At 45.9% G+C, this 27,971-nt stretch overlaps 1 protein-coding gene across 3 annotated transcripts in view; it reads left to right on the forward strand.

Moving 5' to 3' along the window:
• The window catches only part of ABHD5 (abhydrolase domain containing 5, lysophosphatidic acid acyltransferase), a 99,882-nt gene that overhangs the window by 4,712 nt on the left and 67,199 nt on the right, over positions 1-27,971 (forward strand). Inside the window, exon 2 of one of the 3 annotated variants that reach the window (XM_069958603.1) lies at positions 18,864-18,942. Coding sequence is in view for 1 of the 3 variants with exons in the window: in XM_069958602.1 (XP_069814703.1) it covers positions 12,116-12,183 (68 nt within the window). In the remaining 2 variants the exon portion in view is untranslated. Of the gene's footprint in view, positions 1-12,048; positions 12,184-12,266; positions 12,286-18,863; positions 18,943-27,971 lie in introns of those variants that run through there. The other 2 variants (XM_069958602.1, XM_069958606.1) reach the window with 2 other exon arrangements.

The raw sequence follows: 27,971 nt of genomic DNA on the forward strand, positions 1-27,971 counted from the left end.
GCCCCCATCATCCCCCTAATAGCTGGTGTGTGTGTGTGTTACATGACTACAACCCCCATTATCCCCCTAATAGCTGGTGTGTGTGTGTGTTACATGACTACAGCCCCCATCATCCCCCTAATAGCTGGTGTGTGTTACATAACTACAGCCCCCATCACCCCCCTAATATCTGGTGTGTGTGTGTGTGTTACATGACTACAGCCCCCATCATCCCCCTAATAGCTGGTGTGTGTGTTACATAACTACAGCCCCCATCATCCCCCTAATAGCTGGTGTGTGTGTGTTACATGACTACAGCCCCCATCATCCCCCTAATAGCTGGTGTGTGTGTGTTACATGACTACAGCCCCCATCATCCCCCTAATAGCTGGTGTGTGTGTCTTACATGACTACAGCCCCCATCATCCCCCTAATAGCTGGTGTGTGTGTGTGTGTTACATGACTACAGCCCTCATCATCCCCCTGATAGCTGGTGTGTGTTACATGACTACAGCCCCCATCATCCCCCTAATAGTTGGTGTGTGTGTGTCTTACATGACTACAGCCCCCATCATCCCCCTAATAGCTTGTGTGTGTGTGTTACATGACTACAGCCCCCATCATCCCCCTAATAGCTAGTGTGTGTGTGTGTTACATGACTACAGCCCTCATCATCCCCCTGATAGCTGGTGTGTGTGTGTGTGTGTTACATGACTACAGCCCCATCATCCCCCTAATAGCTGGTGTGTGTGTGTGTGTGTGTTACATGACTACAGCCCCATCATCCCCCTAATAGCTGGTGTGTGTTACATGACTACAGCCCCCATCATCCCCCTAATAGCTGGTGTGTGTGTGTTACATAACTACAGCCCCCATCATCCCCCTAATAGCTGGTGTGTGTGTGTGTGTGTGTGTTACATGACTACAGCCCCCATCATCCCCCTAATAGCTGGTGTGTTTGTGTGTGTGTGTGTGTGTGTGTTACATGACTACAGCCCCCATCATCCCCCTAATAGCTGGTGTGTGTGTCTTACATGACTACAACCCCCATCATCCCCCTAATAGCTGGTGTGTGTGTTACATGACTACAGCCCCCATCATCCCCCTAATAGCTGGTGTGTGTGTGTGTGTGTGTGTGTGTGTGTTACATGACTACAGCCCCCATCATCCCTCTAATAGCTGGTGTGTGTGTGTTACATGACTACAGCCCCCATCATCCCCCTAATAGCTGGTGTGTGTGTGTTACATGACTACAGCCCTCATCATCCCCCTGATAGCTGGTGTGTTTGTGTGTGTGTGTGTGTGTTACATGACTACAGCCCCCATCATCACCCTAATAGCTGGTGTGTGTGTGTGTGTGTTACATGACTACAGCTCTCATCATCCCCCTAATAGCTGGTGTGTGTGTTACATGACTACAGCCCCCATCATCCCCCTAATAGCTGGTGTGTGTGTGTTACATGACTACAGCCCCCATCATCCCCCTAATAGCTGGTGTGTGTGTGTGTGTGTGTGTGTGTGTGTGTGTTACATAACTACAGCCCCCATCACCCCCCTAATATCTGGTGTGTGTGTGTGTGTGTGTGTTACATGACTACAACCCTCATCATCCCCCTAATAGCTGGTGTGTGTGTGTTACATGACTACAGCCCCCATCACCCCCCTAATATCTGGTGTGTGTGTGTGTGTTACATGACTACAGCCCCCATCATCCCCCTAATAGCTGGTGTGTGACTACAGCCCCCATCATCCCCCTATTAGCTGGTGTGTGTGTGTGTGTGTTACATGACTGCAGCCCCCATCATCCCCCTAATAGCTGGTGTGTGTGTGTGTGTGTTACATGACTACAGCCCCATCAACCCCCTAATAGCTGGTGTGTGTGTGTGTGTGTTACATGACTACAGCCCCCATCATCCCCCTAATAGCTGGTGTGTGTTACATGACTACAGCCCTCTTCACCCCCCTAATAGCTGGTGTGTGTGTTACATGACTACAGCCCCCATCATCCCCCTAATAGCTGGTGTGTGTGTTACATGACTACAGCCCCCATCATCCCCCTAATAGCTGGTGTGTGTGTGTGTGTTACATAACTACAGCCCCCATCATCCCCCTTATAGCTGGTGTGTGTGTGTGTGTTACATGACTTCAGCCCCCATCATCCCCCTAATAGCTGGTGTGTGTGTTTGTGTGTGTGTTACATGACTACAGCCCCCATCATCCCCCTAATAGCTGGTGTGTGTTACAAGACTACAGCCCCCATCATCCCTCTAATAGCTGGTGTGTGTGTGTCTTACAAGACTACAGCCCCCATCATCCCCCTAATAGCTGGTGTGTGTGTGTTATATGACTTTAGCCCCCATCATCTTCCTAATAGCTGGTGTGTGTGTTACATGACTACAGCCCCCATCATCCCCCTAATACCTGGTGTGTATGTGTTACATGACTACAGCCCCCATCATCCCCCTTATAGCTGGTGTGTGTGTGTGCGTGTTACATGACTACAACCCCTATCATCCTCCTGACAGCTGAAGTGTTACTGCCCATACCTTTCAGATCATGCACGGTAAACAGAGAAAGTGCAGAAACCACCAAATTCAGTACCACACAAAAACATGGTACTAAATAAAACTACAGATCACGGCGCAAAAAAAAAAAAGCCCCCTCACCCCCCCAGCCAAACAAGCTAAAAGATAAAAAAGTGTTAGGAATCAGAATAGGGCATTTTTTTTAAGCCCATTTATTTCAAATAACGCTGGTGTGTGTGTGTGTTACATGACTACAGCCCCCATCATCCCCCTAATAGCTGGTGTGTGTGTGTTACATAACTACAGCCCCCATCACCCCCTAATATCTGGTGTGTGTGTGTGTGTGTGTGTGTTACATGACTACAGCCCCCATCATCCCCCTTATAGCTGGTGTGTGTGTGTGTTACATGACTTCAGCCCCCATCATCCCCCTAATAGCTGGTGTGTGTGTTTGTGTGTGTGTTACATGACTACAGCCCCCATCATCCCCCTAATAGCTGGTGTGTGTTACAAGACTACAGCCCCCATCATCCCCCTAATAGCTGGTGTGTGTGTGTTATATGACTTTAGCCCCCATCATCCCCCTTATAGCTGGTGTGTGTGTGTGCGTGTTACATGACTACAACCCCTATCATCCTCCTGACAGCTGAAGTGTTACTGCCCATACCTTTCAGATCATGCACGGTAAACAGAGAAAGTGCAGAAACCACCAAATTCAGTACCACACAAAAACATGGTACTAAATAAAACTACAGATCACGGCGCAAAAAAAAAAAAGCCCCCTCACCCCCCCAGCCAAACAAGCTAAAAGATAAAAAAGTGTTAGGAATCAGAATAGGGCATTTTTTTTAAGCCCATTTATTTCAAATAACGCTGGTGTGTGTGTGTGTTACATGACTACAGCCCCCATCATCCCCCTAATAGCTGGTGTGTGTGTGTTACATAACTACAGCCCCCATCACCCCCTAATATCTGGTGTGTGTGTGTGTGTGTGTGTGTTACATGACTACAGCCCCCATCATCCCCCTTATAGCTGGTGTGTGTGTGTGTTACATGACTTCAGCCCCCATCATCCCCCTAATAGCTGGTGTGTGTGTTTGTGTGTGTGTTACATGACTACAGCCCCCATCATCCCCCTAATAGCTGGTGTGTGTTACAAGACTACAGCCCCCATCATCCCCCTAATAGCTGGTGTGTGTGTGTTATATGACTTTAGCCCCCATCATCCCCCTAATAGCTGGTGTGTGTGTTACATGACTACAGCCCCCATCATCCCCCTAATACCTGGTGTGTGTGTGTGTGTGTGTTACATGACTACAGCCCCCATCATCCCCCTTATAGCTGGTGTGTGTGTGCGTGTTACATGACTACAACCCCTATCATCCTCCTGACAGCTGAAGTGTTACTGCCCATACCTTTCAGATCATGCACGGTAAACAGAGAAAGTGCAGAAACCACCAAATTCAGTACCACACAAAAACATGGTAGTAAATAAAACTACAGATCACGGCGCAAAAAAAAAGCCCCCTCACCCCCCCAGCCAAACAAGCTAAAAGATAAAAAAGTGTTAGGAATCAGAATAGGGCATTTTTTTAAGCCCATTTATTTCAAATAACGTAAACTTTATTTTTAAAGTAATAAAATTAAAGGAACATAAATTGGTTCGTACGGACCTGACAGTCGGAGTTGAGGGCATTTCTATTTTTGTGGTTTCTCTTGTTTTTTTTTTAAATATAATTTACTAGAAAATGTACCCGGCGCGGCCTGGGTATAAAGTGTCAGTGTGTTAATTAGATTTGTTCTAAGGTGCCCAGGAGGCCAAGCTAAAGGTATTGTTTCATCTAAGTTAATCAGTGGAATTAGTGTATACCTGTAGTGGAGGGGTTCTGTATACCCACAATGTATAGTTTTTAGGGGTCTCGCATATCTGTAGGGCATAGTTGGGGGGGCTGTATACCTGTAGTGTATAGTTGAGGGAGGTCCTGTATACCTGCAGTGTACAGTTGGTGAAGGTCCTGTATACCTGTACTGTATAGTTCGGGGGTCCTGTATACCTGTAGTATATAGTTGGTGCTGTATACCTGTAATGTATAGTTGGTGGAGGTCTTGTATACCTGTAGTTTATAGTTTAAGGGTCCTGGATACCTGTAGTGTATAATTGGTGGAGGTCTTGTATACCTGTAGAATATAGTTTGGGGGTCCTGTATACCTGTAGTATAGAGTTGGTGGAGGTCCTGTATACCTGTAGTGTATAGTTTGGGGTCCTATATACCTGTAGAATATAGTTGGTGGAGTTCCTGTATACCTGTAGTATATAGCTTTGGGGTCCTGTATACCTGTAGTGTATAGTTTGGGGTCCTGTATACCTGTAGTATATAGTTGGTGGAGTTCCTGTATACCTGTAGTATATAGCTTTGGGGTCCTGTATACCTGTAGTAAAGAGTTGGTGCAGGTGCTGTATACCTGTAGTATAGAGTTGGTGTAGGTCCTGTATACCTGTAGTGTATAGTTTTGAGGTCCTGTATACCTGTAGTGTATAGTTTGGGGTCTTATATACCTGTAGTATATAGTTGGAGTTCCTGTATACCTGTAGTGTACAGTTTTGGGGTCCTGTATACCTGTAGTATATAGTTGGTGGAGGTCCTGTATACCTGAAGTATATAGTTGGTGAAGGTCCTGTATACCTGTAGTGTAAAGTTTTGGGGTCCTGTATACCTTTAGTGTAAAGTTTGGGGTCCTGTATACCTGTAGTATATAGTTGGTGGAGGTCCCGTGCACTTGTAGTGTATAGTTTTGGGGTCCTGTATGCCTGCAGGGTCGTATTTACCATTAGGCACCCATGGTCTGGTGCGTAGGGTAGCACCTTGGAGAGGGGCAGTACCCTCCTGTTCAGACTTGCCAGAAAATCTTTGGTCAGGTCTTGTATAGCAGTGTTATCCAGTCACAGTATGGCGGTATTGGTCAGGTCTGGTATGGCAGTGTTATTCAGTCACAGTGTGTCGGTATTGGTCATGTCTGGTATGGCAGTGTAATCCAGTCACAGTATGGCGGTATTGGTCAGGTCTGGTGTGGCGGTGTTCTCCAGTCACAGTGTGGTGGTATTGGTCAGGTCTGGTATAGTGGTGTTATCCAGTCACAGCATGGCTGTATTGGTCAGGTGTGGTATGGCAGTGTTATCCAGTCACAGTATGGCGGTATTGGTCAGGTCTGGTATGGCAGTGTTATCCAGTCACAGTATGGCGGTATTGGTCAGGTGTGGTATGACAGGTTTATCCAGTTACAGTATGGCGGTATTGGTCAGGTCTGGTATAGCAGTGTTATCCAGTCACAGTATGGTGGTATTGGTCAGGTGTGTTATGACAGTGTTATCCCGTCACAGTATGGTGGTATTGGTCAGGCCTGGTATAGCGGTGTTATCCAGTCACAGTATGGCGGTATTGGTCAGGTCTGATATGATGGGTGTTATCCAGTCATGGTATGGTGGTATTGGTCAGGTCTGGTATGGCAGTGTTATCCAGTCACAGTATGGCGGTATTGGTCAGGTCTGGTGTGGCGGTGTTACCCAGTCACAGTTTGGTGGTATTGGTCAGGTCTGGTATGGCAGTGTTATCCAGTTACAGTATAGCAGTATTGGTCAGGTCTGGTATGGCAGTGTTATCCAGTCACAGTATGGTGGTATTGGTCAGGTCTGGTATGACAGTATTATCCAGCACAGTATGTCGGTATTGGTCAGGTCTGGTGTGGCAGTGTTATCCAGTCACAGTATATGGCAGTATTGATCAGGTCTGGTGTGGCAGTGTTATCCAGTCACAATATGGCGGTATTGGTCAGGTCTGGTATGGCAGTGTTATCCAGTCACAGTATGGCGGTATTGGTCAGGTCTGGTGTGGCAGTGTCATCCAGTCACAGTATGGTGGTATTGGTCAGGTCTGGTATGGCAGTGTTATCCAGTCACAGTACGGCGGTATTGGTCAGGTCTGGTATGGCAGTGTTATCCAGTCACAGTACGGCGGTATTGGTCAGGTCTGGTATGACAGTGTTATCCAGCACAGTATGGCGGTATTGGTCAGGTCTGGTATGGCAGTGTTATCCAGTCACAGTATGGCAGTATTGGTCAGGTCTGGTGTGGCAGTGTTACCCAGTCACAGTTTGGTATACCTGTAGTGCCCTGTATATACATGTACTGTATAGATGGAGTAGGGGGTCCTGTATATACATGTACTGTATAGATGGAGTAGGGGGCCCTGTATATACATATACTGTATAGATGGAGTAGGGGGCCCTGTATATATGTACTGTATAGATGGAGTAGGGGGTCTACCAGTTATTAGGCCCCGTTCCCACTGAGCAAAGCTAGCGGAATTCCGCGACGGAATTGTCCGCCGCGGAATGCCGTTAGCCTCCCGCTCATAATGGGACTCTATGGGAGGCGCGCGCTGCTGCTCTATACGCGCTGAAGAATGAACATGTTCATTCTTCAGCGCGGACAGGGCAGGAGCGCGCGCCTCCCATAGAGTCCCATTATGAGCGGGAGGCTAACGGCATTCCGCGGCGGACAATTCCGTCGCGGAATTCCGCTAGCTTTGCTCAGTGGGAACGGGGCCTTACTGTGGATGTTGTGAGGCAGCTTCCCTAGCAACCATTGCTCCCTGTGAAAATGAAAGCAGTAATCCTATTGGTTGCTAAGGCTCCAACTGCCGTCTCTGCTGCAGCTAATTATATCACCTGTGTTTGCAGTGAGGAGATTTTCCCATTCATCTCTATGGGGCACTCTTTCCCCTCCCCCTCCCCTCCTGTACATCTGGTGGGGACGGGACCTTCGCTAAAACCTTCCCAGGCACCCTATGTATCTGTGTGCCAAATTTGGGATCAAACGGTTCAGGCGTTTGGAAGTCTATTTGGGACAGACAGACAGACTTTGATTTTTATGATATGGATTAAAGGGGTTATCCAGCGCTACAAAAACATGGTCACTTTTCCCCCTCTCTTGTCTCCAGATTGGGTGGGGTTTCAAACTCCATTGAAGTAAATGGAGCTTAAAGGGGTAGTGCGGCGCTAAGAAATTATTCACAGAATAACACACATTACTAAGTTATACAACTTTGTAATGTATGTTATGTCTGTGAATTCCCCCCCCTTCCCGTGCCCCCCCCCCCCCCCCGCCCGTGTACCCGGAAGTGTTGGTGCATTATACATTAACTGATCCGTGTCGCGCCCGTCCGCCATTTTGTGCCAAACGGCATCGCCGGCCGGTCGAATCGCTGCCGCCAACCCTCCTCTGCCGCGTCATAACTGTGCTCAGCCGCGATTGGCTGAGCACAGTTATGCTCAGCCAATCGTGGCTGATGACACGATGATGTGTGTTATTCTGTGAATAATTTTTTTGCGCAACCTGGCCTGGAGACAAGAGGTGGAAAAGTGGCCATGCACTGGATAACCCATTTAAGTATTGAATTGGTATCGAGCATTGAAAAAAAAAAAAGTTAGTATTGGTACTCAAAATTTTGGTATCGTGACATCACTAATCAGGGGTGTGTGAGGGCACTGTTATGTGATGTTCTGCCAGGTGATGTTGCAATGGTGGTTTCCTATTACAGTGGACTTCTACATATAGAGCACCCACTGCTGGACACTCCAAAGGAATTACACCCTTCGTCGTAACGTCACTATATCTGAGAGAATTCTAACACTCCATGATCTACTAAATTAAGGGAAATAGCCCTATATGTGCATTTCCTATAATTAACGTACATTAGAAATTTGTATAACTTTCCATAAGTAACAACATATCAAAAAATAATTTTGGACGGACTTCTCCTTTAACAACTGAGGCCACGGTACAAAATGAAACACCAGAATTCAATGATTAGGCAGTGTGTCCTATTAGTGTGCTGTAGGAAATAATATTCCTTACTAAGGTCCTTGACTGGCACATGACTGTACATGACTGGCACCTGATAAAAAAGACAGACAGACAGCCATAGGGATCACAGCCAAAGGTTATCAGAATCCCTTACATGCCAGAGCGACTGACATTACAGATGCATAGGTTTCCAACTTGACTGGAAGTGGGGTATGTCCCTCAGGCATAGGGCCAGACGGAAGTGTGTGACACACCAAAGGAAGTTGAGCGTGCCGTGCATGTAGGAGGAGCCAGGGAGCTTACCAAAGCAACAGAAGCCCTGATGGGGAACGCCAACGTTGAATTGAAAGAGGATGGCACTAAAATGACAGCCCTAGTAAGGGTAGGGAACCCCCACACACACACAAACGATGGTGGGGATTGGGGAGGGGCTTTTAGGGGCTCTCACTTGTTTGTTTCCTTACTATCCTGTCAACTAATATATTGTTACTGAAAGTTTTCCAGAATAGCCAAAGAGACCTTTGAGTCATGTCTTGTACACTTGAAATTTTTGCTAAACTACTTTACAGTAGGGTCTGTGGGTGCACTGTTATGTAGTGATGAGCGAATACATAGTTAATACGGTTAAAAAAAGACATGTCCATCAAGTTCAACCAAGGAGGGGATGGATACAGGGAAGGGGGAGGGGTGATAGGTTCTATACATATGCATTTATATTATTTTGCTCTAAGAACTTGTCTAGCCCTGTTTTGAAGCCCTCTACTGTTGTTGCTGTGACCAGATCCTGTGGTAGACTGTTCCACAGATTCACAGTCCTCATGGTAAAGAAGGCTTGTCCCCTCCGGAGATTAAACCTTTTTTTCTCCAGGCGGAGGCAATGCCCCCTTGTCTTTTGAGGGGGTTTTACCTGGAACATCTTTTCCCCATATTTCTTCTCCAGACTAAACAAATGTAATTCTTTTAATCTCTCCTCATAACTAAGATGCTCCATTCCCCTTATTAGTTTAGTTGCCCGTCTTTGTACCCTCTCCAGCTCTAGAACATCCTTTTTATGAATCGGGTTCCAAAACTGGACGGCATACTCCAGATGAGGCCGCACCAAAGCTTTATAAAGCGGTAATATTATATCCCTGTCCCGTGAGTCCATGCCTGTTTTAATGCATGACAATATCCTGCTGGCCTTAGAAGCAGCTGACTGACATTGTGTGCTGTTCTGTAGTCTATTATCTACAAGTACACCCAGATCCTTCTCCATCAGCGACTCTCACAGAGTTATTATTATCTCACAGGGTTATTAGTACCCAGGTGCATAACTTTACATTTATCCACATTGAACATCATTTGCCAAGTGGACGCCCAAAAACTCAGTTCGATACTCAGATACTGTTCGATCGAATAGATATTCGATCGAATAGTAAGGTATTCGATTTATCGAATAGTTCGCTGAATATTCTAAAAATATTCAATAAGCGTTCAAATCCCCCAAGTGGTCGTATAGATGTTTTTCAATAATCGAATACTTGTTCCCAAAGACTTTAATTGGATCGAATATTTGATCGAATATTCGAATATTCTGGAGATATTTGTACGAATATCGAATATTTCACTGTTCGCTCATCACTAATGTTATGTGATGTTCTATAGTATCCGCGTTGTGGCTGCTGGGTCAGAGGTCTGGGGTACAACGATATGTAACTTGCATAACTTTTATTTTGTTTGATGGCTTATAAAAAATTAAAACTTAAAAAAAAAAACGAAACTAAGTGTGTTTAAAATTGCTCCATTCCCATCCTTATAACGCTTTTATTGTTTGGTCTATGGGGCTGTTTTAGGTCTCATTTTTTGCGCCATGATGTCTACTTTCTATCGGTACCTTGTTTGCATATATATTTTACTTTTTGATTACTTTTTATTAAATTTTTTTCTCGATTTGTTGTAAACAAAAATGCACAATTTTGCACTTCGGTGGGTTTTTGCGCTTACGCCGTTTACCGTGCCAGATTAGGAATGTGATCATTTAATAGTTCGGACGATTACACACGTGGCAATACTAAATATGTTTATTTATTTTTATTTATAAAATGGGAAAAGGGGGGTGATTTAAACTTTTATTAGGGGAGGGGATTTTTTTATTAATGAAAAAAAAATATTTTTTACATACAGCAATTAGAAGTCCCCTGGGGGACTTCTATATCCACAGAACTGATCTCCCATTGAGATCAGTGCTGTGTATATAATAGAGCACTGATCCATCAGATCAGCTCTCTATTACTCTGGTCTGTCAGCTTTGACAGATGCATTTAAATAGTTAATTAGCTTCTATATACTTTCATATACTTCTGGCCTCCATATAGTGAGAGCTTAACATAGAAGTATTGCTGAGCCCGCAATCTTCTCCCCATTGTTGCAGCGACTTTTGGCACCCCCACGGCCTATAACATTTGTCAAGTAGCCCAGATGTAGTAGATTCTTGATGTAAGTGCGAGTGCTGAGGGATGGCTTGTTTAAAAGAAGAGGGAGAATGGCGGATATTCAGTTCATTTGTGTGTATTTTGTTTGTTTTTTAACCCCTAGCCGCACCAGGACGTTATTGTACGTCCTGGCAGGAGGTTACTTTCCGCACCAGGACGTACAATAACTTCCCGACTCCCGGTGCTCACTGTTTACACAAACAGTGACCGGGAGCCGAAACTAAACTGTCAGCTGATAGCTGACAGTTTAGTGTAGCTGCTGCTGGACCCCCTGAAGGGGTCCAGCACAGGCGATCACCGGCATCAGTGGATCGGTAACGATCCACTGTTGCTGGTGAAGCAAGCGCTAAATCCCCGGTCCCGGCCATCCCCCTCCCCTGATGGTGTGTCCTCTGTTTCCCCTCCCCTGATGGCGTGTCCTCCGTTCCCCCTCCCCTGATGGCGTGTCCTCCGTTCCCCCTCCCCTGATGGCGTGTCCTCCGTTCCCCCTCCCCTGATGGCGTGTCCTCCGCTCCCCCTCCCCTGATGGCGTGTCCTCCGTCCTCCCTCCCCCTCTGATGCGGTGTCCTCCGTCTGCCCCCCCCCCTCTGATGCCGTGTCCTCCGTCCCCCCCCTCCTCTGATGCCGTGTCCTTCCCCGATCCTCCCCCTGCTGCTGTGCCATCTCTCCCCCCGATCGCCGCCGCCGCTCCTCTGCCGGTACTCACCGGAGGGCCACAGTCAAGGTCGCTCCTTCCCCCTCCTCCTGGCAGCAGCACTGGCTCGCCGGATCCCGGAGCTCAGAGTGAGTTCCGGACCGGGGAGCCAGTGCTGCGAGGAGGTGGGGGAAGGAGCGATCTCTGCTGTGACCCCCTCCTGCTGCAGCAGCATGTACCAGTGCCTGTGTAATGACGCTGGTACATGCTGCTATATATCTGATCATGGATGCAGGTTCTGATCCCTGACTTTGTGAGGGATCAGAGCCTGCATCCATATAGTGTAAAACACACACACACACACACACACACACACACACTAAAAAGTGCCCCCTCCCCTGTGATCTCCCAGTAATAAGAGAGATCTTACTTAGTGTCCGTCAGTCAGCGTCCGTTAGTATGCGTCAGTCAGCGTTCGTTAGTAAGCGTCAGTCAGCGTCCGTTAGTATGCGTCAGTCAGCGTCCGTTAGTAAGCGTCAGTCAGCATCCGTTAGTAAGCGTCAGTGTCCGTCAGTATCAGTCAACGTCCGTTAGTAAGCATCGGTGTCAGTCAGTGTCCGTTAGTAAGCGTCAGTATCAGTCAATGTCCATTAGTAAGAGTCAGTCAGCGTCCATTAGCAGGTGTCAGCAAGCGTCAGTCACCTTCCGTAAGTAAGTGTCAGCCAGCATAAGTCAGCGTCCGTTAGTAAGAGTCGGTCAGTGTCCGTTATTGAGCATCAATCGGCCTCCGTTAGTAATCGTCAGTCAGCATCTGTAAGTAAGCTTCAGTCAGCGTCCATTAGTAACTGTACGTAAGCGTCAGTCGGTGTCCATTACTAAGCATCAGTGTCCGTTAGTTATTGTCAGTCAGCATCCATAAGTAAGTGTGAGTAAGCATCAGTCAATGTCCGTTATTAAGTGTCAGTAAATGTCCGTGCATTTACTGCTAGAGCAGGAGAGCACACACAGACAGAGGTGCTCCTTCTCTTCTGAGCCCTGTTGCGCGCCCATACAATACTTTATGTTCACTAATGGGGTATTTCTGTGCTCAGGAGAAATTGTTTTACAAATATTGGGGGGCTTTTTCTCCTCCAAGTGTTTTGAAATTTGAAAAATTTGGGGTTTCACCAATGTATAAGTGTGAAAAATGTGATTTTTCATTTTCACGGCCCACTTTTGCAAAAAACTGTGAAAAACTTGTAGGGTCCAAATGCCCACTGTACCCCTTGTTACATTCCTTATGGGGTGAAGTTTTCAAAATGGGGTCACTTGTGGGGGGTTCCCACTGTCTCAGCACTAGGGGGGGGCTCTGTAACTGTAACATGGTCTCCTACATTTATTCCAGCCAAATCCACACTCCAAAATTTAACCCCTTAAGGACCGGGCCTGAAATGGCCTTAAGGATCGGAGCAAATTTTATGAATTTGACCAGTGTCACTTTATTCATTAATAACTTCGGGATGCTTTTACCTATCCGGCTGATTCTGAGATTGTTTTCTCGTGACATATTGTACTTCACATTTCTTGTAAATTGGAGTCGATACTTATAACGAATCTTTATGAAAAAACCCAAAATAGCGTGAAAAATTGTGAAAAAATGCATTTTTCCAACTTTAAAACTTTTCTGCTTATACAGAAAATGGTTATACCACATAAATTATATATTAAATAGCATTAGCAACATGTCTACTTTATGTGGGCGGCATTTATTAAACTATATTTCATTTTTTTTTAGACAATAGGAAGCTTAAAACATTAGCAGCAAATTTCCAAATTTTCAGTAAAATTTCAAAATCAGATATTTTTAGGGAACTGTTCAGGTTTAAAGTGTATTTGAGGGGACTGTGTGTTAGAAAGCCTCACGAAGCACCCCATTTCAGAAACTGCACCCCCTAAACTCTGCAAAAGCACATCCAGAAAGTTTTTTAACCCTTTAGGGGAGTCACAGAAATAAAAGCTAAGTGTGTAAGAAATTTGAAAATTTTAATTTTCTGTGCAGAGATTTTATTGTAATCCAATATTTTTCATAATTATAAACATATTACCAGAGAAATGCACCCCAATATTGATTGCCCCGTTTCTGCAGTTTATAGAAATACCCCATATGTGGCCCTATTGCGCTATTTGACGCAACCACAAGCCTCAGATATAAGGGAGCGCCTAGTGAATTTCAATGGCTCCGTTATTTTTGGTCATTTTTGACTGTACCACTTCAGGTTGGCAGAGGCTCTGGGGTGCCAAAACCTAAAAAACACCCCTAAAGGGACACCATTTAGAAAACTACACCCCTCAAGGAATGTAACAAGGGGTGCGGTGAGCATCTGGACCCCACAGGTGCTTCACAGATTTTCCAAACAATATGGCTTGAAAAAAGACTAAAGTATTTTTTACACTAAAATGTTGTTCTAGCCTTCAATTTTTCATTTTCACAAAGGGATAAAAGGAAAAAAAAAACACAAAACATGTAGCGCAGTTTCTCCCGAGTACGGAAATACCCCACATGTGGACATAAAGTGCCAAGCGGGCGCAGGACGAGCCTCCAAAGGGAAGGAGCGCCAATTGGCTTTTGGAAGCTGGATTTCACTGGAATGGATTTCAAGGGCCATGTCGCATTTACAGAGCCCTCGTGCTGCCAAGACACTGGAAACCCCCCACAAGTGACCCCATTCTGGAAACTACACCCCTCAAGGAATCTAACAAGGGGTGCAGTGAGCATATGGACCCCACTGGTGACGGGCACAAATGTGGAAAAATGTGACGTGAAAGTGAAAATTTTCATTTTTTCACTTTCATGGCACAAATGTGCCCGTCATCCAGGGGTCCATATCCTCACTGCACCCCTTGTTAGATTCCTTGAGGGGTGTAGTTTCCAGAATGGGGTCACTTGTGGGGGGTTTACAGTGTTTTGGCAGCACAAGGGCTCTGTAAATGCGACATGGCGTTCATCATCCATTCTAGCCAAATCCAACCTCTAAAATCCAAATGGCGCTCCTTCCCTTCGGAGGCTTGCCCTGCACCCACATGGCGCTTTATGTCCACATGTGGGGTATTTACGGACTTGGGGGAAATTGCTCTACACATTTTGTGTTTTTTTTTCTCTTTTAACCCCTTGTGAAAATGATAAATTCAAGGCTAGACCAACATTATAGTGTAAAAAATTTAATATTTCATTTTCACGCCACATTGTTCCACATTTGTGCCCGTCACCAGTGGGGTCCATATGCTGACTACACCCCTTGTTACATTCCTTGAGGGGTGTAGTTTCCATAATAGGGTCACTTGTGGGGGGTTTAACTGTCTTGGCAACACAGGGGCCTTTTGAATGCAACATGGCCCCTCGAAATCCATTCCATCCAAATCCAGCCTTCAAAAACCAAATGGCGCTCCTTCCCTTCGGAGGCTTACCCTGCACCCGCATGGCGCTTTATGTCCACATGTGGGGTATTTCCGTACTCAGGGGAAATTGCTCTACACATTGTGTTTTTTTTTATCTTTTAACCCCTTGTGAAAATGAAAAAATCAAGACAAGATCAATGATTTAGAGTAAAAATTTTAAAAAAATTACACTAAATGTTGGTCTAGCCTTGATTTTTTTCCATTTCCACAAGGGGTTAAAAAAGAAAATGAACACAAAACGTGTAGGGTAGTTTCCCCTGAGTACGAAAATACCCCACATGTGGACATAATGTGCCATATGGGCACAGGGCAAGTCACCAAAGGGACAGAGCGCCATTTAGAGGCTGGAATGGAGGATAGAGGCCATGTCGCAATTACAAAGCTCCTGTGCTGCCAGAACAGTAGAAACCCCCCACAAGTGACCCAATTCTGGAAACTACACCCCATAAGGAATCTAACAAGGGGTGCAGTGAGCATATGGACCCCACTAGTGATGGGCACATGTGTAGAACATGTGCCGTGAAAATAAAAAATAAAAAAAATTTTCATTTTCACGTCCCAAATGTGGCCATCACCAGGGGGCCATATACCCGCTGCCCCACTTGTTAGATTCCTTATGGGGTGTAGTTTCCAGAATGGGGTCACTTATGGGGGGTTTCTACTGTCCTGGCCGCACAGAGGCTTTGTAATTGCATCATGGCATCCTCTAATGGGAATGGCGGCCATACCTATTTAGCTGGGGAAAAGGGACAATTCTAATTTATTTGGGGGTATTAGGCCAATTATTAGTTTATAAGGTTGAAAATGACAGGTGTCCATCAAACTCAACCTGTGTTGATCCAGAGGAAGGCAAAAACCCCTCGTGAGGCAGACGACAGTAGCCTCATCACAGGGGAAAAATTCCTTCCCGACTCCATAATGGCGATCAGAATAACCCTGGATCAACGTGACCCCTGAAATAGGAATATGGGACAGAATTTAGATAATGTAGAACCCCAGTGACGTGTGGTGCGCCTTGAAGCGATCCAGTATGCAGAGGCCGGGGTGATCAGGACAGGTGTCACACTGGAAAATGTTGTCCTTCCTGATCCCCCTGTTACCCCACACTCTGCACTTCTTCTGGGGTCTCCCTTTCTCCAGTGTGGGGGACGTCACCTGGAAAATGTTGTCCTGGTGCGATACGGGGTCCTTCATATCCAGAAGCGCTGGGTCCGCTCCATGGCTGCTAAATATTAGGGCTCTATTACTACTTCTGATATGTTCGGATCGTGCCGCAAGCTACAGTAGCTCAGGCAGCGAGGGACCGGAAGAGGGGGTGCTGGTATAAAAGTTATCCCCGTACAGGTGGTGGTGACCTTTATCCAGCAGTGGGAAGATCAGTTCCCGGACGATGTCCCCACTAACTCCGAGGATGGGGGGGGGGGAGTGGGCATCTGGGGGCTGGATTCGAGTGTCCCTTCCTTCATACACTCTAAGGGTACGTGCACACTGCGGAATCGCGAAGGATAACCCTTTGTGCATTCCGCAGTTGGCACCCGCCGGCGGACTGATGCAGGCGCACGTCTCCGTCCGTGTCGTAGACTCCATTCTATGCACGGGCGGATTCCGCTCTGCGTCCAACGTGTTGATGGAATGACGGATGATGGAATCCGCCCATGCATAGGATAGAGTCTATGACACGGGCGGAGATGCGCCCCTGCATCAGTCCGCCGGCGGGTGCCAGCTGCGGAATGCACGAAGGGTTATCCTTCGCCATTCCGCAGTGTGCACGTACCCTAAATCTGTAAGTGTACCCTAAAGTACTCTCACAGAGTTTGTAGAATTTCACGCCATACCGTCATCTCTTACTGGGACGGTACTGGCGGAAAAGACGTGTCTGGGGGGCAGCGTACGCTACGCTACTCCCAGACACGTCACTGGATGATGAGGAGGATGAGGATGAATGGAGGAACAAAGGACCCCCCATTCATCCTCACTGGCTGTTTCGGTGTCGGAGGCAATAATAATGTATGCGTCCGATACCGAAAACACCCTGGGGGCCATCTTTATATGGGGATTGGTATATGGGGTATGTAGTGGTGTAGTGTAAAACTTTATTCAATGTAGTGTGGTGTAATGTAGTGTTTTTTTACGTGTTTTTTACAGTAAGTATACAAAAAAAACCTACGCCAAAAATGGTGTTGCTGATAAATGCCGCACTTATGTTCGGCACTTATCAGCAGACCGTGGCAGTAGGATATAAAAAAAACCACCCTACGCCAAAAAGGAGGAGTTGCTGATTAGCAGCGCACTTTCGTGCGATGCTGATCAGCACTCAGCGGCGATAGGGTGCGGAAAATAGAAAAAAAAAAATTGAGAAAAAAAAATTTTTTTTTACTACATTCTGAACATCCCTGTAGTGGCTGATACGTGTATTACACTTATCAGCCGCTAGGGGGCAGCAGAGCGCAAGATCCGAAAATAGACGACGCTGGAGCCAGAAAAATACGAAAAAAGACGACGCTGGAGCCGGAAAAAGCCGATCGGGACTCACGGAAGAAGCCGAAGTCCCGACAAGATGAAGAGGACGCCGGGAACCCGGAAGACGCCGATCAGGACCCCGGGACAGGTGAGTAATGTACAAATACCTGCTCTGGACCCCTCAGCTACCTAGCTGAGGGGTCCGGAGCAGGTATTTATTACTTGTGGGGACTTTGATCGCCGTGAACGGCCGGCCGGCTGGCCGTTCACGGCGATCGGGACGGTGGTACCGTGACCACCATTACTTTTTACAGTAATGGCGGTCGGTGCCGTCCTCTGACAGCACCGACCGCCATTTTTTTCCGGGTCATCGGGCCACCGATGGCCCGGAAAGGTTCCGATTGCCGCTATGGGCTTATCAGCCAATAGCGGCGATCGTCGGCATGGGGGGGGTTAACAACCCTCCATGCCGACAGGGAGAGATGGCCTGCTATGTATTATAGCAGGCTATCTCCCCCGATCGGGACCCGGCCGGCCGCGGCGCCCGTTTAAAGGGCCGACGTACCGGTACGTCATGGGTCCTTAAGTGACAGTGATCCATGACGTGCCGGTACGTCATGGGTCCTTAAGAGGTTAAAGGGGGCTCCTTCTCTTCTGAGCCATGTTGTGCGCCTGCACAACACTTTACGTCCACAAATGGGGTATTTGTAAAAACTGCAGATTCAGAGGAATAAATGTTTTATTGCATTTCACTTTTTATAGCTGTGCGGTATGAAAGAAATAGGATTGGAATATCTGCCAAGAAAATGGAAATTTTTACTTTTCACGCTTACTTTGCAGTTATTCCTGTGAAATGCCTAAAGGGTTAAAAACTGTTTTAAATGTCAATTTGAATACTACAAAGGGTGAAGAGTTCAAAATGGGGTGAATTATGGGGGTTTCTTGTATACAGGCCTCTAGAATATGCTTCAAAACTGAAGTGGACCCTAAAAAATTCTGAGTTTAAATTTACACAAAAATGTAGAAAATTGCTACTAAACAATAACGGCCTCTAAAATCCTAAAAAAGTTAAAACATGTTCACCAAATGCTACCAACATAAAGTAGACATGTTATAGATATGAATTAATCAATATCCTTTGTGGTAGAACTATCTTCCTTAATGGCAGAGACTTTCAAATTTAGAGAAATGCAATTTTTTTCAATTTTTCACAACATTTTAGAGTTCTTCACAAAAAAAAGTTAAAGATATCGGCCCAAATGTACCACTAACATAAAGTAGAACATGTCACGAAAAAACAATCTTGGAACCACAAGGATCAGTAAAAGCATTCCAGAGTTATTAATATATAAAGTGACACATGTCATATTTGGAAAATTTGGCCGTGTCATAAACACCAAAACTGGCTGTGTCCCCTAAGGGTTAAATTGGGTGGTAACATGTTTATTATTACTGCAGCCTAAAATGTGGTAACATGTTTGTTATACCTTCCATAGGTTTAATTTCTGCAGCATAATGGCAGAGCCCAAAGAAGGGCTTTCCATCCATACAAAGAGAAGGGGGAGTCTGGTAACAGTAAGTATCAGTGGAAGCCTTACAAGTACCTAGATATGACTGTTTTTGTAGATATTATAATTAACCCTGGGAGCACACTGGCTCCTCCACTCTCCTGCAAGAGTTCAGCAAAATTCTGCCTAAACACTTGCAATTTTTATTTTTTGACTGTGGAACAGGTGGTGTTGCTATTAAGTAAAGGAGCAGAACATTGCTGAACTCCACAGAGAGGAACATAAAGTGGGCTCCGAGAGTTAATTTGAATATCTTCTAAAACTTGGCACTTGTACAGCTAGGACCCCCTTCACACATCCGGAGAATGTGTCCAGATTTCTTATCAAGGGGGGAGGCCAGAGTGGAGAGCAAGCAGGGAGCTGAGGTGAGACAGCTGAGAGATACAAGGGGCAATACTCTCTAGGGTTCTCTCTGACCGGCTCCCGGGGTGCGCTCATCATTACAGGGTAAGGTCCAGGGGCGGGAGGGGAGTTGCCGTGAAGTCACCAGTCTCACCCACCAGGGCCTTCCCTTAAATGAGAAGTCTGGCGAAAATTTTTATTAAAGTATTGTATTGCCCCACAAAAGTTATACAAATCACCAAATGCTTATAAAGTGCTTTTTTTTCCCTGCACTACTGCACAACGGCTTCACTTCCTGGATAAAATGTTGATGTCACGACCCGACTCCCAGAGCTGTGAGGTCTGTGGCTGCTGGAGAGGATGATGGCAGGGGGACACTGGAGGGACACTGGCATCATCCACTCCAGCAGCCACAGCCCGCACAGCTCTGGGAGTTGGGGGTCGTGATGAGCGAACCTGTCCATCCGAACCCAAGCGTTCGGCATTTTATTAGCGGTGGCTGCTGAAGTTGTATAAAGCTTTAAGGTTGTCTGGAAAACATGGATACAGCCAATGACTATATCCACGTTTTCCACATAGCCTTAGGGCTTTATCCAACTTCAGCAGCCACCGCTAATCAAATGCCGAACGCTTGGGTTCGAATGAACTCGAGCATGCTCGAGGTTCACTCATCTCTAGTCGTCACCATTTTATCCAGGAAGTGAAGCCTTGATGCAGTAGTAAGTGCAGGGGAAAAAGCACTTTATAAGCATTTCCTGTGATAAGTGTACATTGGTAATTTAACGTTTGGGGAGCAATACAATACTTTAATAAAACATTTTGCCGGACTTCTCCTTTTAAGCTGCGGGGTCCCATGCAGTTCAGCTTAAAGGGAACACTGGGGCAACAAATCAGGAGTTCTGGATGCTTTCCTGATCAGCAAAGTGTCCGGAGTTCTGGTGCTTCCATGGAGTTCTATGGAAGCGTCTGTGGCGGAAATGCTGCAGGGTGTCTGTGATTAATGCGGATTTGCTAAAAAGAAATCCACACAGATTTTCCGGACATGTGTCAGGAAATTCTGATCAGACCTCAAAAGGCTTCAGGAAAGCATCAGGTATTCATGACAGTAATAAGTTTTTTACCTTCAGGAAAACATCAGGAAATGCTTTTTAGATTCGCCGCTTAGGAAAAAAAAGTGTTTTCAATATGGCTAACATACATCCATATACATCACATGTACTCACCGTCTCCCTCTCGTGTCATGTGTCAACCTCAAATCTGTTGCCGGACTACAACTCCTATTGTGTGATGTAGTCCTGTAAAATTACCACAGGACATGCTGGGTGAAGTCCTACTGTGCCATTGCCTCCCCCCCTTCCCCGGAGGTTGTAGTTAAGTAGCTTGGATAGCCACTGCGCTGCTGAGGTACTCAGTGCTCATTGTTGCCGATGGGAAGGGGGCTGGGCAGTGCTGCTAAGTTCCCAGGGGAGGTGTATGCGGCTTCTCCATGGCTTCTGAGGTCCAGCAGGGGGGAGCACCACTGAGGTCCAGGGTTGGGGGGGTGCTCTCAACCAATTCGAGATTTGGCACTCCCAAAGTGTTCTCTGGGGGCGTCCGTGACGAAATTCTGGACGAAAATAGGACAGGATCTAAAAAAGGACACCCTTTAGGAAAAATCCTGAAAGGTTTCCGTCACTAATGTAGCAAATGGGTTCAAAAATCCATCTGGATATTCAGACTGTGAAGGGGGCCTGATCCATTTTTACCTTCTAGTAAAATGCCTTCAGGATTTCCTGATACGTACTAGCACCTCCATTATACTGAGTACAAGATGCTGGGAAGGCTGGGTAACCTCCATCATTCTGAGTATAAGATACTGAGAAAGCTGGGTGATCACATCATACTGAGAACAGGATACTGGGAAAGCTTGACAACCATCCCCTAAAAAACAGACACATGATACTTGCCTAATTCCGTGAGTCTCCTCTTCTCTGCAAGTGGCGGTCGAGTGCCTGAACATTGTGGTGAGTAGAAGATAATGCAGACATCACGGCAGAGGTCTAGGGTTGAGGTTGGGGTGGTGGGGCTGCAAACACATAACTTATGTGGTATGTGGGGGGGGGCCTCTTCTTTGGACTATATTTATGACCAGCGGTTTCTTTTTTTTGTAAAATAGTCAGTGAGGGGTGTGGCGCTATTATTTTTTGAATAAAACATTTTTTCAATTGTGTCTTGTGTTTTTTTTTATTTATTTAAAGGCTTAGTAGTGGAAGCCATCTGATAGATGGATCCATTACTAAGTTAACTAGTATAAAATGACTAACACTAAACCCCCCAATTATTACCCCAGTGCCCACCACTAGCAATCTCACGATACCGGAATTTGGAGTTCAATACCAATACCAACTTTTTTTATTTCAATATTCAATAGCATTTTGATACTTAACATTAAAAGAAAAATATAAAAATACAACATAATGCTCCTTCAGATGATGTCATCGGATCGCTGATTGTAACGCCTGGAGTAGTGGATCCACTGGACCGACACCAGCGATGGCACTAACTTCACCAGGGGGCGGAGTCTAAGGGGCCGCTGGTTTTCACCAGAGCCCGCCGCAAGGCGGGATGGACTTGCTGCGGCAGGCGACCCCCAGGTCGCTACCCCTGGCTTGGTTGCTGGTGTCGGCAGGCGAGGCGTGGCAGGAGATGGCACAGGCAATGGTCTGCAGGTGAGAGCGCACGTGACAGGCTGAACACGGGAACAGATGGAGTGACAGGGGAACAGGAACCAGGTAACGGAATAGGACACAGGTGGCGGATAGGAATCAGGAACAGGGACTAGGAACCAGGTAGCGGACGGGAATCAGGAACAACAGGGAGCTGGGCCAAACGCTAAGGAAGCATGTAGAGGCTCCAACACTAAGGACAGGGCATGCTGGGATTTATAGGGGAGTGATTGGTGCCACTAACCAATTAGGAGCGCACTGCCCCTTTAAATCTGAGACAGCCGGCGCGCGCGCGCCCTAGGAGGCGGGGACGCGCGCGCCGGCCGGCACAGACCGCGACATGCACGGAGGAGAGGTGAGGCGCCCCAGGGGCCGAAGCAGCAGCAGCGCCGGGTCCCTACACAAGGACCCCGGCGGCTGCACGGGACAGGAGGCGGTCGCGGCAGCAACCCGGGACGCGGGAAGCCGCCGCGGCCGTGACACTGATGTCATCAGTGTAGTCCTCGGATTGATGAACGTCATTGACGATGTCATCAATGATGTCGTTGGATCGATAATGTGATTTATGATGTCATTGATGATAACATCGGACTGATGATGCAATTGTATTTATGTTATTGTTGATTTAATTAACGGTAACATTGGATCAATGATTTCATTGAGGAAGTGATCAGATTAATGATTTCTGATAATGTCATTGGATCGAATAATGTAGTCGATGATGCTATAAGTGGTGTCTTTGATGTCATCGATTATTTATTTGAAGATGTCATCAGATCAATGATGTCATTGATATTGTGCATTGGATCGATGATGTAATAGATGATGTTATAGATGGTGTCATTGATGATGTCTTGGATGACCTCATCAATCATGATGACCTCATCAATGACGCCATAGATTGCTATTGGTTCGATGATGTCATCAGGTCAATGATGTCATTGATAATGTAATTGAAGCAGTGGTCATAGATGATTTTATCGGATCCATGATTTCATTGGATCGATGATGTCACAGGATCGATGTTGTCAATGATGTTGTCGATATGAACGGATCGATGTCTTTGATGATGTCTTCAGATCGATGATGTCGATGGATTGATGATATTGGATCGATGATGTAAGCGTATCTATGATGTCATTAATGTTGTATTGGATGATGTTATAGATTGTGTCATTGATGATTTCTTCAAAGACATCAGTCATGATGATGACATCATCAATGACCTCATCGATGATATCACTGGATCGATGATGTCATCAATGGTGTCATCGGATCGATGATGTCATAGGATTTATGATGTCATAAAAGAGGTTATTGTTTCTTCAGTCATGTTTCTTTGATGATGTTTTCGATGATGTCATTGGATCGATTATGTCATCAATTACATCATCAATCATGTAATCGATTATGTAATTGGATTGTTGACATCATCCATCAAATTGATGACATCAATGATGTCATTGATTATGTCATTGATAATTTACGTCGGATTGATGTCATCAGATCGATCATGTCATCGATGATTTAATCGGATCAATGATGTCATTGATGATGTAATTGTATTGATTATGTCATCGGATCGGTGATGTCATTGGCTTAATGATGATTAGTGATGTATTTGGATCGATGATGTCTCCAGTGATGTTATCAGATTGTTAATGTCATCAGAATAATGATGGCATTGGTAATGTTGATTTTGTCTTCGGATAGATGATGTCATTAGATTGATGATGTCGTCAGTGATATTGTCAATGTCATCGATGTTTTCATCAGATTGATGAAGTCATCAGATTGATGTTGTCTTCAGTGATATAATCAGTGATATAAGAGCGACGATTTCATCCCTGCCATTAGCGATCTTATCAGTTGAGTGATTTCATTAAAGCGTAACTGTCATATTTTTTTTTATTGCAGAAATCCGTAGTATAAGCGATTTTAAGAAACTCTGTAAGAGGTTTTATCAGCCTAAAAAGACTCCTGTACTAAAGAGGCAATCTCCCAGCCTCCCCCCCTGACTTCTTATCTGTGCATTATCAGGCAAACACGTCTTCATTACAGAGAAGCCAGTGAAGACGGGCTCTGCTCTCCCATTCTATCCTTATGGAGGGGGGAGGGGCTGGGGGAGATGAGGGAGCAGGAAGAGGTGACATGAAGGTCAGCTGTTTGTAGACTCTCTGGGCACCTAAACCGCAGGATTCTGGGGTCAGAAAGGTCAGTGCTTATCTATAAACTTACTGAGAGAAGATTGCAGGGTGTTGTGCTGTGCAAGACTGCTCTGTGCTTAGTCACTCCTAACAGCCCCTCCCCTCTCCATAGCCACATAATGGAGACAGAAATCCTGCTTCATTTGATGTGAGGGAGGAGGCTGGGAGATTGCTTTTTCAGTACAGAAGGAAACTCTTTTAGGGTATATTCACACGGGCGGGCTCGCAGCGAGATTCTCGCTGCGAGCCTGGCAGTTCCCATAAACTACATACTTGCTGCGGTCTAAACGACCGCAGCGAGTATGTAATTATACCGCGCTTAACCCCTTCTACTCCTGCCGGCTCCCCCGCTGTAAGCAGCATACATTACCTGTCCTCGCTGCACGGGTCCGGCGTCCTGCTCTCCCGCCCGGCCAATCAGTGGCTGCAGCTGGGCAACACACTAATTGGCCGGACGGGAGAGCAGGACGCCGGACCCGTGCAGCGAGGACAGGTAATGTATGCTGCTTACAGCCGGCGGGAGTAGAAGGGGTTAAGCGCGGTATAATTACATACTCGCTGCGGTCGTTTAGACCGCAGCAAGTATGTAGTTTATGGGAACTGACAGGACCTGCCGGGCTCGCAGCGAGAATCTCGCTGCGAGCCTGCCCGTGTGAATATACCCTTAGTAAATAAAACCTATTACAGAGTTTCTTAAAATCCCTTGTACTATAGATATTTAATGTTTTTAAAAAAATGACCCTGAAATGACAGTTACGCTTTAATAATTTAACCCCTTCGTGCTGCAGCTAGTTTGGGCCTTAATGACCAGGTTAATTTTTTAAAATCTGACCTGTCTCACTTTATGCTCTTATAGCTCAGTGATGCTTTAACGTATGCTAGCAATTCTGAGATTGTTTTTTCGTCACATATGGCACTTTATGTTAGTGGCAAAATTTGGTCACTACTTTGTGTGTTCTTTGTGAAAAACACCAAAATATCATGAAAAATTAAAAAAAAAATGCATTTTATGAACTTTGAAATTTTCTGCTTCTAAAAAAATAAAAAGATATCACATAAATTAGTTAGTAAGTCACATTACCAATATGTCTTCTTTATTCTGGCATAATTTGGTAAACATATTTTACTTTTTTAGGGTGTTATGGGGCTTAGAAATTTATCAGCAAATTATCTCATTTTCGTGAAAGTTTCCAAAACTGATTTTTTTTTTTTAGGGACCAGTTCTTTTTTTAAATGGATTTAGAAGTCTGGTATCCTAAAAACCCCCATAAGTGACCCCATTTTGGAAACTACACACGTTAAAGAATTAATCTAGGGGTATAATGAGCATTTAACCCTACAGGGGCTGGAGGAAAGTATTCACAATTAGGCAGTAAAAAAAATAGAAAATTAAAATTTTCCAATAATATGTACGTTTAGATTAAAGTTTCTCATTTTCAAAAGGATCATGAGAGAAAAAGCACCCCAAAATTTGTAACGCAGGTTCTCTTGAGTACAACGGTACCCCATATGTGGGCGTAAACCGCTGTATGGGCACACAGGAGGGCTCAGAAGGGAAGGAGTGCCAATTAGCTTTTCCAATGCAGATTTTGCTGAAGAAGTTTCTGAGCGCCAGGTGTGTTTGCAGTGACCCTGTAGTGTCAGCAGAGAGAAAAAAAAAACATAAGTCACCCCATTTTGGAAAGTGCACCCCTCAAAGAATTCATCTTGGTGTGTGGTGACCATTGTGACCCCACAGGTATTACAGGAAAGTATTCAAAAGAAGACAGTAAAAATGAAAAACTCGAATTCTTCCAATAATATGTTCCTTTAGTTTGAAATTTCTCAATTTTATGAGGAACAAGAGAAAAAAAGTACCCCAAAATTTGTAACGCAGGTTCTCCTAAGTGAAAAGGTACCTCATATGTGGGCATAAACCACTGCATGGGCACACAGGAGGACTCAGAAGGAAAGGAGCGCCAATTAGCTTTTTCAATGCAGATTTTGCTGAAGAAGTTTCCGAGCACCAGGTGCGTTTGCAGTGCCCCTGTAGTGCCAGCAGAGTAAAATCTCCCAATAAGTCACTCCATTTTGGAAAGTACACCCCTCAAAGAATTCATTTTGGGGTGTGGTGAGCATTTTGACCCAACAGGTATTAGAGGAAAGTATTCAAAAGTAGACAGTAAAAATGAAAAACTCGAATTTTTCCAATAATATGTTCCTTTAGTTTGAAATTTCTCAATTTCACGAGGAACAGGAGAGAAATTTCACCCCAATATATGTAACGCAGGTTCTCCTGAGTAGAACGGTACCCCATACGTGGGCATAAACCACTGCATGCGCACACAGCTCGGCTCAGAAGGGAAGGAGCGCCAATTAGCATTTTCAGTGCAGATTTTTCTGAAGAAGTTTCTAAGCGCCAGGTGCGTTTGCAGTGCCCCTGTAGTGTCAGCAGAATAGATTCCCCCCAAAAGTCACCCTATTTTGGAAAGTGCACCCCTCAAAGAATTCATCTTGGGGTGTGGTGACCATTTTTACCCCACAGGTATTAGAGGAAAGTATCCAAAATTGGCCAGTAAAAATAAAAAACTCTAATTTTTCCAATAATATGTTGGTTTAGTTTTAAATTTCTCAATTTGACGAGGAACAGGAGAGAAAACGTACCCCTAAATCTGTAACGCAGGTTCTTCTGAGTAAAACGGTACCTCAGATGTGGGCATAAACCACTGTATGGGCACCCAGCAGGGCTCAGAAGGGAAGGAGCGCCAATTTACTGGAGCAAAACCGCAGCTAGTAATGGTTATTAGAATAGCGCAGTTACTAAAATAAAAATAAAAAATGAGATTACAGGTAATGTGGGGTGGTTACGGACAGTCTGGGGTGGTTATGAGCAACCTGGGGTGGTTACAGACAACATGGGGTGGTCACGGGCAACCTGGGGTGGTTACGGCAAACTGGGGTGGTTACGGGCAACGTGGGGTGGTTACGGGCAACGTGTGGTGGTTATGGGCAACGTGTGGTGGTTACGGGCAACCTGCAGTGCTTACAGACAATCTGGGGTGATTACGGGCAACGTGGGGTGGTTACGGGCAATGTGGGGTGGTTACGGATAAACTGAAGTGCTTATAGTTAATCTCGGGTGGGTACCTGTAATCTGGCATGGTTACTGCAATCAGGCGGGGGTCATTGGCAATTTGGGGTGGTCAGAGGCGACGTGGCGTGGTCAGAGGCCATGTGGCGTGGTCAGAGGCGATGTGCGGTGGTCACGGGCAACCTGCTGTGGCTACGGCAACCTGGGGTGGTTACAGGCAACGTGGGGGGGGGTTACGGGCAACGTGGGCTGGTTACGGGCAACCTGCTGTGATTACAGACAATCTGGGGTGGTTACGGGCAACGTGGGGTGGTTACTGACAACCTGCAGTGCTTACAGATAATCTGGGGTGGATACGGGCAACATGGGGTGGTTACGGGCAACCTGCAGTGCTTACAAACAATCTGGGGTGGTTACGGGCAATGTGGGGTGGTTACGGATAAACTAAAGTTCTTATAGGCAATCTGGGGTGGGTACCTGTAATCTGGCATGGGCACCGCAATCTGGAGGGGGTCATTGGCAATTTGGGGTGGTCAGAGGCAACGTGGCATGGTCAGAGGCGCCTTGGCGTGGTCAGAGGCGACGTGCGGTGGTCAGAGGCAAGGTGCGGTGGTCAGAGGCATCGTGGCGTGGTCAGAGGCAACGTGCGGTGGTTACGTGCAATCTGGGGGGTTACATGTAATCTGGCGTGATTACGGGCAACCTGTGTATG

This window comes from Dendropsophus ebraccatus, chromosome 2, assembly GCF_027789765.1.
Source record: "Dendropsophus ebraccatus isolate aDenEbr1 chromosome 2, aDenEbr1.pat, whole genome shotgun sequence".
NCBI lineage: Eukaryota > Metazoa > Chordata > Amphibia > Anura > Hylidae > Dendropsophus > Dendropsophus ebraccatus.